Source organism: Lucilia cuprina, chromosome 6 (assembly GCF_022045245.1).
Source record: "Lucilia cuprina isolate Lc7/37 chromosome 6, ASM2204524v1, whole genome shotgun sequence".
NCBI lineage: Eukaryota > Metazoa > Arthropoda > Insecta > Diptera > Calliphoridae > Lucilia > Lucilia cuprina.
Genome location: NC_060954.1, coordinates 62,798,651 through 62,816,745, shown reverse-complemented (window position 1 = coordinate 62,816,745; position 18,095 = coordinate 62,798,651). Strand labels below are relative to the sequence as shown.

Genomic DNA, 18,095 nt, shown 5'->3' with positions numbered 1-18,095 from the left:
GACATTTTGTTGTCAAATTTTTCATTTTAGTTTGTATTGCATTCTTTGTAACAAAAAACACAAGTAAAAATATTTAGGAATTTCATTGCTGATGTTACCTTGTTAAATATGCTGCGGTATTTTTATTGTATTTTTTGTTTTGCTCGCATGAAGAACACATCGTCCAAAGAAAAAAAGAGAAATCGGTCTAATTTATTACGAACTAGTGTAAACAAAGAAAAAAATCATTGTAAGATAAAATGTTAAATGTAATAAAAAATGGTTTCGTTGCGAATAGGTCCTTAAATTTGTTAGGGCCAAATCTGACAAAACGTTTTATATCAACCACAGGATATGTCTATAATTCTGAAAAAATCTCAAAAGATGTTGGAAATCGCATTGGCGGAGTACCAACAAATTTAGTAAATAAAGAAAAAATAAGAAAGACCTCAAGGTAAGATAGTTACTTATTTATTTAGAAATTTTAATATGTCTAAATAAATAATACGTTCATATAACCTTTGTAATTTGTTTAATTTTTTTAATTCCATGTGTTCACCAATATATTTTAACAATATTATTCACACAGAACTTTGTCAACACTTCAGAATCAATCTGTGCCAATAGCAGCTAGAGTAACGGTCTCAAAGGACGAAAGCCGAAATTTTATGGCGGTTTTTCCCGGTAAGTTACATTACACATACATACATATATATGTAGGTACATACATATGTACATAGGTATAAATTGATATAACGGAATTAGAAATCTTTTGACTTTGTAGCTTTTAGATTCGTTTATTAATATTCTGCTATTTGGAATAAGTCATTTATGGCACAATACTAATTTTACAGATTATATGCATATAGTAAAATAGAAGTAAAAAGATCAAATATTCAACATTCACATAAAAACAATGGAATATTGATTCTTATCTAAAACAGATCTTTTAAGTCAAATTCTTGAGTACATATGTATGTATGTACATACATACATATCTGAAAATAATGTACACCGAACAAACAAAGAAGAAGATGAAATTTGAAAATCGTTTGTGGAAATAATAGAAAAAGCATTATTTTAATATAACAAATATGTAAATATGTTATTTGAAATAAGTAACTTTTGTGCATATTTAAACAATATCTGATACTATTGTATACTTAATAATTTCTAGATATTGTACGTGACCTAACTGAAGCAGCCAACAGTTACAATTCAAGTGATGCATCCAATTGGTTTGCCCGCGTAAGTGCTTATAAAGAAAATACAATATTTAATATTCAAGTTTTAAATTAAAATCTATTTATTAAAAAAAAAAACTAAAGGCTTTGGAGTACAATGTACCCAAAGGTAAGATGAATCGAGGCATTCTTACTGTCTTAACATACAAAAATCTAGTCAACGCCAAGGACATTACAGACGAAAATTTAAAATTGGCACATATTTTGGGATGGTGTGTTGAAATGGTATGTATTTTTATAAAATTTTGTGGCTATAAAAATTATTAAATACAACTGTGTATGTTTTCTTCTAAAGCTACAATGTTTCTTTATTATCAATGATGATGTGATGGATAGCAGTTCAACTAGACGAGGACAGCCATGTTGGTATAAAGTAGAAGATGTCGGCTTGATAGCTTTAAATGATGCTTTAATGATTGAAAATGCTATTTATATCCTACTGAAAAAATACTTCAGCCATATGGATTGTTATGTGGACTTAATGGATCTTTTTCATGAAATCACATTCATTACAACTTGCGGCCAAAGTTTAGACTTACTAAACGCCAACAAAAGTGTAACATCATTTAATATGGACAAATATAATGCAATTGTTGCAAATAAAACGGCATATTATTCATTCTATTTGCCATTTGCCCTAGCAATGCACTTAGCCGGGTAAGATCTATATTTATTTATTATATTAATTTATAAAAAAACAACTTTTTTAGTATTAAGGACCATGAAGCTTTTCGACAATCAAAAACCATTCTCTTGGAAATGGGTCACTTTTTTCAGGTTCAAGATGACTTTTTAGATTGTTTTGGAAATCCCGAGATTACTGGAAAAATTGGCACCGATATCCAAGACAATAAATGTTCATGGTTAGCTGTAGTTTGTATGCAAAGAGCTAATGAAGAACAGAAGCAAATCATGTTAGAATGCTATGGAAAAACCGGTACTTTAAGAAATAGTCTGTTCGTAAATATCTAATAACCTTCATAATATTTTCAGATCCAGAAAAGGCAGCTCGAGTAAAACAGTTATATAAATCGTTGGGACTTCCCAATACGTATGCTATATATGAGGAAGAATCCTACAATATGATAAAGACTCATATACAGCAAACCTCGCGAGGTGTACCCCATGAGATTTTCTTGCAAATTTTAAACAAAATTTACCAGCGAAATTCCTAATTTAAAGTTTTAACTAGTCGCATACATAGTATGAATAAAACGCCATTTACAAATGATCAATAATTTATACACATGTCTATTTTAGATATTGAAAAAACATACATACGTACGTACATACAATTTTGATAATAAATGAAACTACATACATACAAATATATATTGTGCACAATTACTTAATTCATGATGTAAAATCATACTTGGAAAATTTATTTCTAAAATTTTGAACCAATTCAATTTCCCTTTCTTTATCCAATTTACACGATTTCCAATCAACTTTCTCGTCACAGTTTAAAAGATTTTCCGAACAGAAGACATCTCTGCAAAAATGAAAACAAATGAAAATTAACTGCATAATCATACTGAAAAGCATGACAGTTTTCTTTTAATAATTACCTTGCAAAATGTATTGGGAAGTGATTCATTTGCCTTGTGATTAATGTAGAATTATTTGGAAGCTCCGCAACAAAATATGGTCCTTGATGTGGTAATATTTTTCCTGAAGTTAAATCCGGGGTTGTTTCAAATTGCAAATTAAATTCTTCAGCCTTGTCTTCAAAAGCATGAGGAATTTTCCATGCATATCCTTCATCGACACTGAACACGTTAATTTGCATGTGAGAGGATTTGTAATTTCTCTCCGTAAAACAAACGACTTGATTCTGATCTTTGAAAAAATCGATTAAAGCTTTTTTAAATTTATTCAGCTCCTTCCAATCATCGTCCGTCAGTTGAGCAGCACATGGTATATGGGTTATAGATAATATTAAGATATGATAGTCATTAATGGGCCCCTTAGCTAAAGCCAAATAAAAATGTTCCCCTATAGAAATTATTAAATGTTTTTCCACATTTGGGCACGACAAGCAAAACCAGCAAATTTCTGAAACGGATAACAGGTATATATCAATTGTATTTTCAAATAATTTAAAAACACTACCTTGATCCCAATGTGGTATTTTTGATTTTTTTATGGATTGTTCATTGGAACCACTAGACCTCTTACGATTACCACCTCCATCTTTAGAGCTCATATCGAAAAAGTATTGTTTATTTTCATACTAAAAAGTCAAAGTTTAAATGGAGGTATGACATTTTTAAAATTTTCACATGGTACTTGCATTGGTCCCTTTTAGGTTTAAGTCAGTAAAACGTATATCCCCAAAAGGACATTTAATTTCGTTTGTGGTCTTTTGTATAAGATCCACCACACGCATCTTTTCCACTGGGGTCAAGCTCAATGCATAGATGTATTTATCTTTATTCGTATTTCCCACTTCAGCTAATGATATGAAACGTGTGCAGAGTTCTAGTTGCGTAGTTTGATCTGAAGCTAACCTATTAAAAAGAAAAGTGTTATTTTGAAATATATACGAAAATATTGTTTAATATTGTACTTGTACATACCTAAATGGGGGAGGTTCAAAATGTACATTATTTTGGCCACAAAAGTGATATCTGGGCTTTACATCTCGGGATAACAGTGATATCAGTTTTGATGCATTTTTCTAACATGTAAAATAGTTTCAAGTTATAATTACAAATTTCTATTAATTTCATTGTAAAATGTAAGCATACAATATTAGAAATTAATATAATAACAGCTATAAGTAATGTAGGTATGATGTTTGTACATACATTGTCTTCGCTAACACCATATGGCCATTGGGACGTCAAAAGTATATCAATTCCACGATAATCACTTGATACGGATTTATTTACTAAGCAGGAATTGCGAACGCTTTCTATATCTTCCATTTGAAAATATATTTCTTCACCTCGACAGTCTGATGGCTTCTCCAAACCACTTAAGTAAGCAATTTTAGTTCCATTTGTTAATGTGTAAAGGCCTCTTCTGCCCAGGTAAGTTAAATTCGGGCATATTTCACCATCTATTATATTCTCATAGTATTTCATAAGATTTTTTCGACTAGGACCAAGTATATAGGTTGGAATGGCAACTGTAATCAAATAATTTGTCATAATTAACTGCAATTGTATGTGTGTTAAGCTGAACTACCACAATCTTCACTTTTATGAATGACTTTTATAAAGAATCTTTTTATCAACTTACTATATTTATGACCATTTCTGTAAGCAATTAATTCCTCATTTTGTTTACTATCCTCTGAAAAGAAATCTCCAACACACAATAAAATTTCAAATGGACCCGATTTTTTATTGATACTTTCGGCACGTTGAAACAGTTGTTTGAAACGACCACGGACGTCGCCAACAACTAATCTAAATAAAAATTAATGTTTATTATAATAGTATTTAATTTTAGTTTTATATATTTAATAAGAATTTCAAATTATTAGCTGCACCTTACATTTTAAATTTAGTTTCCATTTTCTACGATAAAAATTTAGAACAACAAGATGTTATATTTGCAACTTGTAAACAAATGCCACGGTTGCCACAAATAAAAAATATAAAATAAGACTTACCAGATCGTTTTATAAAAAATCTCCAAAAATATTTCACTGTCGTTGAAATAAATATTGCATTTTCAATTACCGCAAGAAAAATGTTTTAAAATTATTGTTTTCGTAAAAATGTGATTTTGATTTTCTCACTGGTAAATTTTTAGTGAGATTTTAAATCTTATGTACAAATTTAAATTTGTTTTAATTTTTATTAGAGAAGTTTAAAATTTTTAGTAACAATTTATTTTTTTTTTTGGTTAAATTTAAATTTTTATTTATTTTTATCTTTTATTTTAATTGGCCAAATTTTTAGTGAAATATTTAAATTTGACATTTTCCCCTAGTCGCACAGAACATATATTTTATATCCATCATTTTTGAAATTTAAAACTTGTTTTTCTTAGCTAAAAATCGACGTTAAGCCGCTGATGGGATGGATGAATTGAATAGTCGCCGTCATCATTACAGGCTGCCGGATTTTATCTACGGCGAATAAATTAATTAGTCCCTAGACATACACATCTAGTAAAAAGTTGTTGAAATTTTCTAATCAAAAGTAAATAAAATATTTTAAGAGGCAGGCAAAGAATAGAAAGACATACCTATACATATAATATTTAGAAAATAAACGATTTTATTTAAAATGTATATCTTAAAAATCCATGGCCATATTTGAAAGGCGATTCGATCCCCAATTAACTAAAGTTGATGACACTCATGAAATTAACTGTATTATTGAAACGGCACAGGAAGTAAATGGACATACGGTAAGTGGATACCACCATATTCAGACATAGAAAAAATAGGTGTTCCTGTAATAAGGTACACTTTTTTCTTCACATAAACATATATGTATGTACATAAATCCATATGTAGATACATATCACATAAGTATGTATGTATATAATCTAGCATGCACTTTAAAAACATTTTATTATTTGTACACTTTTAACATAATAAGTTAAAAAAGTCCAAAATAATTGAAAAATTACCAATACATTTGTATGTATATAATGGATGCAAAAGTTAATATGTAGTGGGGTGGTATGTGTCTCATAACCACCCCCAGGCCTTATTAGCTAAAAAATCAATATTTAGCAGTGATAATTGTCGGATACACATACATACATATGTACGTATGCACGTTAATATGGTTTATTGATTTTTTTCCTTGTTTTAATTCATTTAAGGAGTATCTTTTACGTTTACAACGTGGAATTATAAAAAAACAAACTTGGAGAATATTACGACGTTACAATGACTTTGCTGAATTGCATAAATGTCTTTCGATCTCTGGACTCGATTTACCATTACCCGGCAAAAGATTGTTTGGTAATATGCGTCCGGAATTTATAGCTGAACGTAGACAAGCCCTGCAAATTTACATCAACACAGTACTAATGAATCCTATATTAGCATCGTCGCTACCGGCGAAACGTTTTGTCGATCCGGATAGTTATCAGCAATCATTTCATGGTATATTTTTTCTATTTACAAATCTATCTATTCTATTAACAATCTTTCTTTTAGATCAAGCTGTTCAGAATGCATTGTTATGTTTGCGAAATGAAAGTTCCTGGACGTTAGGTTCAACAATGGGAGCAATTGGTTGGCGCTTACGAAAACATTATTTCAAGGCTTTAGCTAAACCTCCAGATTGCAAATCTAGCAACAAGTTGTTAGTAAAAAGTAGCTCACAATCGCATAATCAATCTAAGCATCATTTAAACTCAGGTGGTGCATCAGGGTCCAGTTGTGAACAACATACATCTTTACATTCAGGACATCACGAAGGTGATGAGTTAGTAATAGAATGGCTAGAATTTGGACCAGACAAATATATCGAAGACAAGGAATTGGCAGGAATTTTAAAGAGTCTAATGAACTTGCAGCACCCACATATTGAATCAATTGTATACGCAGGACATAATGAAAATGGATGCTTAGTAATTAGAAAGTACTAAACAAGCAGCTACACATTACTAAGAGTTAACTATATAAAGCAATATCATTGTTTTCTTTATTAGGTTTCATAAGCATGGCACTCTTAAGGACATCTTATGTATGGCAACACCCAAAAATCCCTTTTTAAGTAAATATGGAAATCCGAAAGGGCGAACTGCCCTATCAATGAAACAAGTAGCTACATATGGCAAACAAATATTAGAAGCACTCATATTTTTACACTCTAAAGGCTATCCATATGGTAATACATGATTAAGGTTCTATAATATTCATTCATTAATTTTTTTTGCTTTTTGCTTTGAAAGGTCATTTGCACTCGGGAAATATAGTAATATTAGATGATTCTGTACGTCTTCTGGATATAGAAAATTTTATTCTTGGAGTACCGTCTTTTTATCGTCCATTTTTTGTTCAACATAGCAAAATACATAAGCCTGAGGCTATTGATGTTTACTGCTTCGGTCATGTATTGTTCGAGATGACAATGGGTTATCCATTACAGGAATCTGTCGTTAGGCAAATAACTGATTGTCCGGAAGATTTAAGTTAGTACTTCCTATGATATTCATAACATATTTATGTTACAAAAGTTAATACAAATCATATTTATTTATAGAACATCTACTTGAGAGTATATTATCTAAGGAAGCCTGCAAGACTGGCCTCCCAACTTTGGAGCAATTGATAAAGCATGAGTTTTTCAATGAACACGCAATAAATTCTGAAATACAAGAAGCCACGTCATATTTTAAAATTTCTTTGGGCGCAAAAGAAATTATTAAAAATGCTGTACAAAAAGCTGAAAATCGTTTGCGTGATGAGCAAAAATCTGTCAAAAATCAAAAGCGCATTGTACGTGTACAAGAACTCATGAGTTCAGAAGAAGAAAAACGAAAATCAAAACAAAAAGCGGTACGAAAATCTTTAAATCAAAAGAAGAATATTCCTTACAAACATGTTTACATACTATTATTTTTTTAGAAACATGAACATAAGCAATCAAAACTTAAGCAGCAGAGTTCGTTACAGAATAATAACGGAAAAATACCTTTAGCTAACGCAACAGGTGGCATTTCTACAGCTGAATCAACAGAAGGCGCGTCAAATCAATTCGGCCGCGTGAATAGCATGCACCTAACGAATTTTTCACAAGACGCTGGCAATTCTCTAAAATGTAAGTTTGTATACTAAAAAACCTTCGATTCTTGGTCGAAATATTTAAATGAAAAATCTACTTTTTTTAGCACCACCCACAACGCCTTCTCCATATCAAAAATCCAATGAATGTCAAAGTCATCAAAATTCCCAACAGTTGCGTCAAACTTCTTCCTTAGCCAGTGTTGACAGACAATCATCGTCACCGAATATTACATCAGACACTGAATGTGGCAACGAAGTAGAACGATCTGCCCTCTTGGAGTCTATTTGCAAATTTAATCGTGGTTCGCTACGTAAAGTTCGTTCCAACGATTAACATTAAAGTTTATTCACACTGCTGTATTGGCCCAACAAAAGAAATCTTTGCCAATACGGCTTGAAAGAATTGGACCAAAAAAGGCTATATAATAGCACAACCACATTATATTTAATTTAAATACAAAACTAAATACATTTTTTATAAAGCACAAAATAAATACAAAACATACTAATAATCACTCACGTAAAATATACAAAAATATTCGTATAACTAAATGTGTCTAGATGTAAACAAAATATCTGTTATGAAATAAATATATGTCCAGAGTATATATAAATAATATGTATTTATGTATGTATTCTTACAATTATAGAATATTTAGTTTTATAATTAATTATTTTGTGTACATATGTATGTGTGTGTGTGTGTGTCAAATCATATTATAAACTCACTTATAGGCAATGTTAAAATCAATATTATATTAGATATTTCATATACATACTTATTAGGAGTAAAAACCGATTAGGAAAAACAAACACATGTCTCTATAGTACTTAATTAAAAAAAGCTTTAATACAATTTATACCAATTGTAGTTTTTGAAATATGTTTTTTTTAAGTTAATTTATGTATGTACTATATATTCGTAAATATTTGTATATGTATTTAGTTTATACTAAAAGGTCACATTTTTTATATTTCAATTATATTTTATACATTATATTTTAAAGGAAAGAAAAACAAACACTTTACATGTTTATTACACAATATATTTGTAAACTTACTCTTACAAACATATATTAACCAATATTATGTAACATTATATTTGCACACGATCTATTCGTATATAGAAAAATATGTATGTATGTATGTTTATGGGAAAATAAATATCATGTGCTCTTGGAGTCGATTTAAGTGAAAACACTTTTTCGAAAAAAATAAATAAATAAATAAATAACTTCCCAAAACTTCCGAAATTAAATATATAAAATGGAATCCATCGATTTATCAACAAAAGAATTGAAACTTCCCACTACAAATATAAACGGAGTCAACTATCGATATTTTTAATAATTCAAGCAAACAGTTAACAAATTTCTATATTACACTCCCATAAATTTAGTCTAATCTCACTTGCATATGTATGTATTTCCTATTAATAACATTATGTAATAAAAATAATTAATAAATATGTGTTACAAAATATAATATAAACATCGACTGTTTGTTATTTAAAAACATCGAATTTCGTATAACTTGACAGTTCGTCACACTCTACAAAAAAATGATATTTCCGTCTTATTCAACAAATCTAAAATTTGCGCAAGTAAAATTTAATAATAATAAACCGATTTTAATCAGTTTCAACGGAATTGTATCTAGTGCATTGAAAGTTCCAGACATGCATTGCACAGTTGGATTCTCACTGCACAAAACTTGGCATTAACTAAACTACAATGTTTTGGTTGGTATACATAATGGGTATGTTTGTATGGGGGCTAGGGTCAAATGAAGCCCGATCATTACAAAAATTAGTAGTGTCATTTAAAGTTCTATAAAACTAAGTTTTGTCGACTTTTGTTGATTTTTATTTAAATCATTAAATTAATTATAAGCTCAAAGGCCCTATTTGGCGGTACGTTTGTATGGGGGCTAGTCGAAATAATGGACTGATTTTAACCATTTTCAATAGGCTTCGTCCTTGGTCCTCTTGAAAATTGCGGCCTGTACCTTGAGCACAAGGTTTACATGGACAGCCAGACAGACGGACGATTGGTATACTTTAAGTTGGGTAAAGGACGAATATTTTTGTATGTTACAAACATCAGCAATTTGCGACAACGTGTCGCAAGTGGACAGTTTTCAATACAAAAGTTGATTTTGAATTTTTTGGTTGTTACGACTTTTTGCATTTCATGTGACGATATAACCTTATAATAGTCAGGATACACTTTCTGATTCGAAGAAACTATATTTAAAATGTATTGCGTCAAGATAATTTGAATTTTTTTTATTTTAAATTTGGCATTTATATTTCTCTGTCGAAGGCTGTTGAATATGAAATCATTTTACGTTGGTGTAGGGCATTATATTGTCGGCCACAAATTGTTTCCAAACATGCGTTAAAAAATACCTGTAGGAACACTTAAAAAACAATGTAATGATGTAAACAAGTTTTGCTAATTCATACATAACTTTATAAATTCAGTTATTGTGATAGATTCAACGATACAGGGGTTGATCATAATTTTGAAATGTTTGGGGGGTTATAATGAAAATTTGACAGAAAATATTTGTTAACATTGAACTCATATAAATTTATACAATTTTAAATATAAAAAAATAATAATGGAATCAAATGCAGATAATCAAGTTACAGCTCCTTCAACTACGAATGAGGTAAGTTTAACTCCTTAACGAACGCATACAAAGAGAAACTTCTGTTGCTTTATTAATAACAAAATACCTAAAACAAATTGCTTAATATAATAGCTTTCCCTTATTGTATATTCTTTTTATTTGTGTTAATTATCCAATTATTTATTATTAAAATTCACTAATAATTCATTGAACAAAACATATCCACAGTTTCTATAGAATCTGAAAAATATTGATTTAACAAAATAAAGACATCAAATTAGTTACTCTTTAAAAACTAGTAAGAAATATTTTTTAGCATTACAAATATATACATACATATGTATGTATGTATGTATGTATGTTGTTTAACAAAGATAAAGATTATTAGTGTTAGTTAAAAAACAATTTTCAATATTGCAGAGAAGACGAAATTCTCAAGTAGCAAAATTTACTGTGTCTGCAACATCTAAGGTATGTTATGTTTAAAATCTTGGCTTTATTTTACTAATCCTTATGATTATATTTTCGTTCCTGTTTGCAGCCTGTTATGCGCTTTATGCCCACTTATCGTATGAAACCTATTAGGCCTTTAAACAAAGAAGTATGTGAAAAAATAATGAAAACTGTTATGGACAATACATTTGGTTCATTTAATTATTCTCCAAAATCCATATTAGATTTATGTGCTGAAGTAAGCGAAGAAATAAAAAACCGCATTAAAAGCCAAAACTATGATCGGTAAGGAAATTTGGAATACATTTATATTGTTGAAACAGTTTATAGCCTGGTTATATTGTATACCCATCAAATCATATATACATTCTGTATCCTTATGCATATGTAGCGAAGTCGATTTAGTGATGTCCGCCTGTAAAGTATATTTACAAAAGAAAGTGGAAACACCTTCTTTTGATATGCATTATGTCATGGAAAATAAACTAAATATATCTAAGAATATGATGAAAAGTGGACATTTTACTCCAATTATGCATATTTTGCAATTTTAAATTATTGTTATGAGTTAAGAAATTAATATTTTGTATGTATATGTATGACGATATGGACAGAATTAGAAGAATTATAAATGACTAGTAATGTCTTATAATATTATTAATGCTTACCATTTTATAACACAACATTACCCATAACTGAACATTCAGATATCTAATTTCTTTCAGATACCGTTACATTGTTGTTGTCAGCATTGGCGAGAAACTAATGCAAGGCTGTTATTCTCTCGTCAACTTTCTGTGGGATGCCGATAATGATGGTTATTTATCATATACAGTAGACACACCGAAATTTTTTGCAATTGCGACACTTTATTATATTTATTATGATTGATATTTCTTAATTGTATGTTGGAAATAAGATTTTATTATACTCAATAAAACCATACTTCACTTTGTGTAAAATGTGTTAAACACAACACTTTGTTGTAATTTATATATGTATGCATGTATATATTTAATTTCATACGTATGTATTTATGTTTGTATGAATGTATGTGGGACTAAAATATTTATTAAAATTATCAAAATTGTAAATATGTATGTAAGCTTTTGAAATTAATTTAAGTGTTACAATTTAAGCTTGATCTTTGCAAGATGTTAGGATGTAATAATTACACTCATTTATATTTAATTTACATTTACTTTTCTTTTTGCTTATTTGTTTTGTGGCCACTTGAGTGAGATACTCGTCAACTAAACAGTTTTTTATTTTTATTTTTTTTTATTGGTGGGCATACCTTGTAGAAAACTCTGTAACATTTGCAAAACCCTTTTCAATTTTATATAATTTTCAAACAAATGCTACAACTAGTTCTCTAAGGATGTGCAAATAGGAATAAAATTGAATCAAGGCAAACGAAAGAAGAACAAAAACACTAGTTAAAATTTAATCTGCCAACAAATTATTCTCACTGCAACAACACCACTTTGGAATATATAAAAAAAAGAGAAAAACTTCCAATTATTGCATACTGAACTGAACTTTGAAGTTGGACAGTGGTAGTTTTATACGAGTAAACATCACTTGTCAAAATTAAGAAAACTGTAACAACTGTTCATCATTCATTGTTGACCTTCACTTCACTTTTGAACAGATAAATTACTTGAAACATATTTCAATGGTCTATTAATTTTGAACGTTTTTTTAACAACCATAACCACAGACTACACAAGGACTACTAACTATTACGTTTAAAATTGCTTGTTCATTTAGAAATTTTTTGTTTAAATGAGAACAAACACAGCACATTGTGATCACTTTTTCGAAACAATAAATATTGTTGTTGTTATTGTATTTAAGTTTGAATTTACTTTTTGAAAATAACTAACACAAAGAGATTATAGGTTTGATAAGCACCCGATTTGAATTTTGAATATTATAATGCAGACCACACAAGCATTTTCTGCAGCACAGTAGTCACCTAGTCACCCGTTATACACTATTTTTACTAGTATGCAGAACTTTAGCCAATTATAGATTAAAAAAAAACACTTTTGAACAATTAATTAAGAAATTTCCCATTCGAAAAATTATAAATTAAAACATTTTCTCACAAAAAATTAAAAAAAAAACACAAAAAATAATTATTTTTGGAAAAAAATGCACATTTTCTGAAGAACCACCATTTTTTTTGTTTATCTTAATTTTTATAATTTTACCACTTTTTGCCACTCAACTAATGAAAACATTTTTATGAAAAAATACTTGGGATTATTAATTAAATAGTTATTTGATATATTTATACATTTATGCTTTTTTTCATGGATTTCTATTGGGAACAACACATTGAAATTGTTTAAATTTATATAAAATTGTATTCATACACTTTGCTTTTGGAAGCATGCACAACTGTTTAAGTTTTTAAATTAAAAAAATTCTTTTTGATTTTACAATTGGCACAAATTATTATTATTTTTTTTTAATTAAATCTGTTCCCGTATTTGTAAATACTTAAAATGTCTTTAGATAATATTAAAGTTTGCTTTTGTCATTCTGATCAAATTCAGAATATATCAAGACAAGTAAAGGAACAGTTTAGTTTATCATTGAAGAACAATAGAGTTTTCATTTTTAAATAAGTTAAATATTAAGTAAACTTTTGAATATTAAATTGTAACAGAATGTTGCTTTCTTCTGCAATCAGACCTCTAAAAATGTATTATATTTTTGTATATAGTATGGATGTATTGGTTTTTATATATGTGTTTCTTGTATATGATCATAAATCTTTTAATAGTATGATTTCGTCTTCATGTTGGTTTGTTGTTTTGTTCAAGTTGATGTATTTTTTTGTAGTTTAACTTAATTAAAATGTTGTAGTAGATTCACTTAAGCCGTACCGCCCCTAACCACGACCACTACCAAATGGTCCTCTTTGAATGCTTCTTCAGTTACAGTTGAACACGTCCGTTTTAAAAGATCGGCTGAAAAATCACAAGGAGGGAATGCATATAGCACACCGGTAGCTTCGGTTTCCTTGTTCAATAGAGAAATAACACCAGCAGCTTCCTTTTGCTTAAGATACGACACCAAGTTACGAAGAGGTCTAGTCTGTACCGAACTGTCTTCGGAGGTGTTCGCAACGGACGTTGAGCCGGCCAAGCCTAGGAAAATGGCATGTGAAGACGAAGAACTAATACGTTTTTGGACATCTTCCAATTTTGGGGGGTCCAGACGCAAACGTTGTGTAATACGTAAGTTATGCTTGCCATCTTCATCACGCATTAGCGATTCGACAATATCAGTGTCACCATCGGTAAGGTGAAACTTGGCTGGGAATAAAGAGCTCTTAAGAATAAGAGCACCTTGCCATATTACAGAACATTTTCGTGCGACATCCGGTAGGGTACGAGCAGAAGCCAATGAACCGCCATTGCGATGCTGCGATGAATCTGAATCTGAACCGGGAGAGTGGGTTCTTTTGTGTGGCGAACGTGACCGTGAACGATCCGACCTTAGTTCTCTTGAACCGGAACGACCTCTATCGAAACCGGGCTCTCCAGGAGGTCGGCGCCATTCATCTTCAACTCCGGCCGGAGGTGGAACTGGTGCAGCAGAAGATGAATGTGCACTTGGATGTGCTGGTCTATGAACATCATTGTGATAGTGATATGAGCCACGACCACGTCCTCGATATCCTCCACGACCGCGATATGAACCACGGGGTGGATATGGAGCATATCCTCCGCGTGGTGCATAATGATGGTGAGGAGGATGGTGATGGTGAGTATCTTCATAGTGATAGTCGTATTCCGGGCGTCTGTATTCAGAGGATGGCACTGAGGAGCCCGCAGTTTCCTCATACGGTGCTTTCGGTTTAAAAGGAGCTGCTGTAGGAGTTACACCTGGTAATTCCGAGAAGTCGGTACGCAAACGTCTTTCTGGTCCGCCCAAAGGAAAACCTCGCATTTCCTTAACTGCTGCCGTTGCTGCTTCTATGGTCTCATACTGAATGTACGCACAAGTATCTCCCTTTTGGTACTCAATTTTCTTAATAGCGCCAAATCTATCAAATTCCCGCTCTAATTGTGTAACTGATGTCCATGCGCCCAAACCACCAATCCAAATTCGTGTTGCCGGAGTCACTTTGCCGTAACCAATTTTACATTGGAATTTGCCAATGTATTGTCCAGATAGTTCGCATTTAGCCCTATGAGCCATATCTAAATTCTGATATCTGACAAATGCAAACGCATTTCCAGTACCTGGTGGAGGTCTCTTGATATCAATGTCATCCACAATTCCATATTTACCGAATATGCGACGAAGTTCATCGTCCGCAATTGTCACTTCTAAATTTCCAGCGAATAGTGTTCGTGTAGATAGAGGATCATCCTCGGGTTGGACGTGATGCAAATAATTGGGAAATTTATCCTTTTTATTTTCTGGCTTTTCATACGGTACATGTGGCCTTGGGCCCATATGACGTGGTGGACCACCATAGTGAGGTGGTGGTGGTCCGTGTAAATGCGGAGGACCACGATGCATTGGAGGACCTCTTGGTGGCATCGGGTACTCATGATGAATAGGTCTATATTCGCGAGTATGAGGATGCGGGGGTATATGGGGAGGCCCATAGCGATCGTACGCATCTAAAGGTGGTCGACGGTGTTCCGGTGGTCCCGGTGGTGGACCTGGCACCCTAGTGTAATGATAACGATCATACTCCGGAGGAGAGATGGAACGTCCACGAGGCCTAAAAACAAAAAGTTTTCATTAATTTTATTTTACTTTTATTCCTTTATTTACATTTTATAACGATATAAATAAAAATATGTATCTTTAGAAAAATTTTAATCTCGACAAATTCAAGAATTAAACGGAATGTTTGCAGACATGATGACTTTTTGTTAAAAAAATAACGCAATAAGCAAAAGTCGATAATAATAACTAAAATGAATTTTAGACCGTTTTTAATGGAAAATATTTATCAAAAAGGGATCAATATACTGGTCTACAATGAAGACATCGCGAGGATGACCTTCTAAGTTAATGGAATATATTTAGAATCAAATATAATGAATACCTATTGATTAAAGTAATATTGCTTACCTATGTTCACTACGTCCAGAAGATTCGTACACTGGTTCTACTAACGCTACCTTATCGTAAAGAACAATACGAGGTTTATGATGTTTTGCTTCTCGAGCATCCTCAGCAGTTCGAAAGCATACATATGCTACTCTCTCGTCTAAATCACGCGAAATTCGAATACTAAAGTCGCCAAATTTTTTATATTCACGATACAATGTCTCTTTTATAAATTCATCGGATGCCTTTGGGTGCAAAGCACTTACGCATAAAACTTTATAAGTTGGCCTCTCCGCAGAAGGTGGTACTCCCCGTATATACTCTTCACGGTGTGGTGAAGCGCCTCCATAACGACCGCGGGGACTTGGAGAGCGTCCAACCCTACGTCTTAATCTGTCGGGAGATATGCGTTCAGGAGAATCCCCCGGCACACCACCTCCATTATCGTATGCACCACGGCCCATAGCTAGTGATCGTGAACGTGAAGAATGACTTGTTCTATTTGGAGAATCACGAGAAGCACTACGTTTCATATTATGTATTTTAACTGTAATACGATCAAGTTCAGCAGCTTCACGAATAATGCTCATGAGCAGCTTACTGATGCCGTCTCCAACTCTATTTTATTTGCAATACAGTTGCAATCCAATATGTGCAGTATGTATAGCTGAAAAAAACATGGTTGATTTTTTTTTTTTTTAATTTTTGTGTGTATACCACATGTTACAATGAAGAAAAGTGTCGCTGATTCCCGGCATCATATTTAATTAAAAATAAATAAAATAAAAATTTTTGATGCAAAAACCACAAATTTCTTATAATTTTCGAAAAATTAATGTAATCAGTGCTTTCTTTTTAAATAAATTTTTTAATATATCAGCCTCATTAGCCATTTTGATTCATTAAATTTCTTTTTTTTACATTGACGTACCATGTAATAAAAGAAAAAATTATAAAGCTATTTTGATCTTTAAAAACTAAATTTACGTACACCTCTTTTCAATTTCACTAAAACTTGTAATTTGTATATGGATTTAATTTTATTATAAATTATATTTTTCAACTTTTCACCAAAAAATCTTAATTTTATTAAAAAATTACCTATTTTTTATACGTATCCGAAAAAGTGTATCTATAACGAAGCGAAGCCGACCATAGACCAGCGTTGACATTATTAACGACGTCGTCTGCTGAAACTAAAATAGTCGGCGGCGGCCTAAAATCGACTATAATCCGGCAACTTTTAGTTTTTAAATTTTCAGCAATTTTAAAATTGTTCACACTAGCAGTTGGAATTACTTAATTCGGCATCTAAATTATGATATGTTTCCATTGAGTTGTGAGCAAATCTAGTGGATTTGAAGAAAACTAGTTGAAATCATGTAGATTTGCCATACATTTTTGATTAATCCAAATCTACTAGATATGATTTAAAACATGTCAAAAATATTTTTTCGAACAAGATTTGCTTATACAAGATTTTATTTGCATTTGTTTTTTTCTAACCTATGAAAACAAACATAATTACATGTGTAATTCGTCATTCACGCTCTCATTATAAAAAGTCAGATAAATAATATATTACTCAATTTTTAAAAATAATAATACAAAATAAACAAACGTATTTTTGTATCATATACATATGTACATGAATTAAAAAAATAGCGGTCAAAACGAATCATGAATGTATCGTAATATGTACAAAAATAATTCTGGCCTCGGCAAAGTATGGTATACAATTTTATAAATATATAAGATTTTTGTATAGTACAGGCTTTGGTCGAATGTAGTTTAAAAAAACCCTTCCTTCGGTGAACTCTATAGAAATATCCTGAGCAGGATGCACTAAGTAAGGTGAAATCATTAAGGCAGCTGATTTTTATTTGTTTATTTAAAAAGTGCTTGGGTTGTGTCAAAATAAATTAATTTATTTTTAATCCAAAAAAAAATATATATTTGTGTTTTCAAAGCAAACAAATTAAATT

The 18,095-nt window shown here is 31.0% G+C and overlaps 5 protein-coding genes across 7 annotated transcripts; 3 read left to right on the top strand and 2 right to left on the bottom strand.

The window, feature by feature from the left end:
- The first annotated feature begins 128 nt into the window (after positions 1-128).
- LOC111675931 (farnesyl pyrophosphate synthase) lies at positions 129-2,569 on the top strand. Its single transcript, XM_023436811.2, has 7 exons — positions 129-433; positions 569-663; positions 1,157-1,227; positions 1,308-1,448; positions 1,519-1,880; positions 1,934-2,160; positions 2,217-2,569. The coding sequence occupies exons 1-7, from the start codon at positions 240-242 to the stop codon at positions 2,396-2,398; spliced, it is 1,272 nt and encodes a 423-aa protein (XP_023292579.2). The 5' UTR covers positions 129-239; the 3' UTR covers positions 2,399-2,569.
- On the bottom strand, positions 2,552-4,830 carry LOC111675930 (CWF19-like protein 1 homolog). The gene is made up of 8 exons (XM_023436810.2): positions 4,728-4,830; positions 4,470-4,639; positions 4,034-4,356; positions 3,803-3,903; positions 3,517-3,733; positions 3,336-3,456; positions 2,792-3,278; positions 2,552-2,715 (listed from the first exon to the last, which is right to left on the bottom strand). The coding sequence occupies exons 1-8, from the start codon at positions 4,745-4,747 to the stop codon at positions 2,577-2,579; spliced, it is 1,578 nt and encodes a 525-aa protein (XP_023292578.2). The 5' UTR covers positions 4,748-4,830; the 3' UTR covers positions 2,552-2,576.
- A 485-nt stretch (positions 4,831-5,315) lies between these two features.
- Positions 5,316-9,110, top strand: LOC111675929 (PX domain-containing protein kinase-like protein). Its single transcript, XM_023436809.2, has 8 exons — positions 5,316-5,591; positions 6,015-6,300; positions 6,355-6,781; positions 6,852-7,030; positions 7,095-7,334; positions 7,406-7,701; positions 7,771-7,963; positions 8,034-9,110. Exons 1-8 carry the CDS (start codon positions 5,487-5,489, stop codon positions 8,261-8,263), a joined length of 1,956 nt encoding a protein of 651 aa, XP_023292577.2. The 5' UTR covers positions 5,316-5,486; the 3' UTR covers positions 8,264-9,110.
- Positions 9,111-10,483: 1,373 nt separating this feature from the next.
- LOC111675895 (dynein light chain Tctex-type protein 2B) lies at positions 10,484-12,725 on the top strand. Of its 2 annotated transcripts, none has more exons than XM_023436757.2 (4): positions 10,484-10,605; positions 10,987-11,037; positions 11,108-11,304; positions 11,745-12,725. In XM_023436757.2, exons 1-4 carry the CDS (start codon positions 10,555-10,557, stop codon positions 11,908-11,910), a joined length of 465 nt encoding a protein of 154 aa, XP_023292525.2. In that variant the 5' UTR covers positions 10,484-10,554; the 3' UTR covers positions 11,911-12,725. The 2 variants fall into 2 exon arrangements, with proteins under 2 accessions (XP_023292525.2, XP_046809950.1); XM_046953994.1 differs by having other exon boundaries at positions 11,727-12,725.
- A 556-nt stretch (positions 12,726-13,281) lies between these two features.
- LOC111675873 (RNA-binding protein spenito) lies at positions 13,282-17,299 on the bottom strand. Of its 2 annotated transcripts, none has more exons than XM_023436728.2 (3): positions 17,212-17,299; positions 16,132-16,777; positions 13,282-15,775 (listed from the first exon to the last, which is right to left on the bottom strand). In XM_023436728.2, exons 2-3 carry the CDS (start codon positions 16,698-16,700, stop codon positions 13,909-13,911), a joined length of 2,436 nt encoding a protein of 811 aa, XP_023292496.1. In that variant the 5' UTR covers positions 16,701-16,777; positions 17,212-17,299; the 3' UTR covers positions 13,282-13,908. The 2 variants fall into 2 exon arrangements, with proteins under 2 accessions (XP_023292496.1, XP_023292497.1); XM_023436729.2 differs by having other exon boundaries at positions 17,102-17,219.
- Positions 17,300-18,095: the final 796 nt, after the last annotated feature.

Excerpts from the sequence above, each read along its gene's own strand:
- LOC111675930 (XM_023436810.2), bottom strand. The coding sequence starts at position 4,747 with ATGGAAACTAAATTTAAAAT. Across the intron at positions 3,457-3,516 it reads TAAACCTAAAAGGGACCAAT|TATGAAAATAAACAATACTT; the intron begins GCAAGTACCATG and ends TTGACTTTTTAG. Across the intron at positions 2,716-2,791 it reads TTCCCAATACATTTTGCAAG|AGATGTCTTCTGTTCGGAAA; the intron begins GTAATTATTAAA and ends TCATTTTTGCAG.
- LOC111675895 (XM_046953994.1), top strand. The coding sequence starts at position 10,555 with ATGGAATCAAATGCAGATAATCAAGTTACAGCTCCTTCAACTACGAAT. Across the intron at positions 10,606-10,986 it reads CTCCTTCAACTACGAATGAG|AGAAGACGAAATTCTCAAGT; the intron begins GTAAGTTTAACT and ends TCAATATTGCAG. Across the intron at positions 11,305-11,726 it reads AAAAGCCAAAACTATGATCG|ATATCTAATTTCTTTCAGAT; the intron begins GTAAGGAAATTT and ends CTGAACATTCAG.
- LOC111675931 (XM_023436811.2), top strand. The coding sequence starts at position 240 with ATGTTAAATGTAATAAAAAATGGTTTCGTTGCGAATAGGTCCTTAAAT. Across the intron at positions 664-1,156 it reads TTTTATGGCGGTTTTTCCCG|ATATTGTACGTGACCTAACT; the intron begins GTAAGTTACATT and ends AATAATTTCTAG. Across the intron at positions 1,228-1,307 it reads CATCCAATTGGTTTGCCCGC|GCTTTGGAGTACAATGTACC; the intron begins GTAAGTGCTTAT and ends AAAAAACTAAAG.
- LOC111675873 (XM_023436728.2), bottom strand. The coding sequence starts at position 16,700 with ATGAGCATTATTCGTGAAGCTGCTGAACTTGATCGTATTACAGTTAAA. Across the intron at positions 15,776-16,131 it reads TCTGGACGTAGTGAACATAG|GCCTCGTGGACGTTCCATCT; the intron begins GTAAGCAATATT and ends TTTTGTTTTTAG.
- LOC111675929 (XM_023436809.2), top strand. The coding sequence starts at position 5,487 with ATGGCCATATTTGAAAGGCGATTCGATCCCCAATTAACTAAAGTTGAT. Across the intron at positions 6,301-6,354 it reads TTATCAGCAATCATTTCATG|ATCAAGCTGTTCAGAATGCA; the intron begins GTATATTTTTTC and ends TCTTTCTTTTAG. Across the intron at positions 7,702-7,770 it reads GAAAATCAAAACAAAAAGCG|AAACATGAACATAAGCAATC; the intron begins GTACGAAAATCT and ends TTATTTTTTTAG.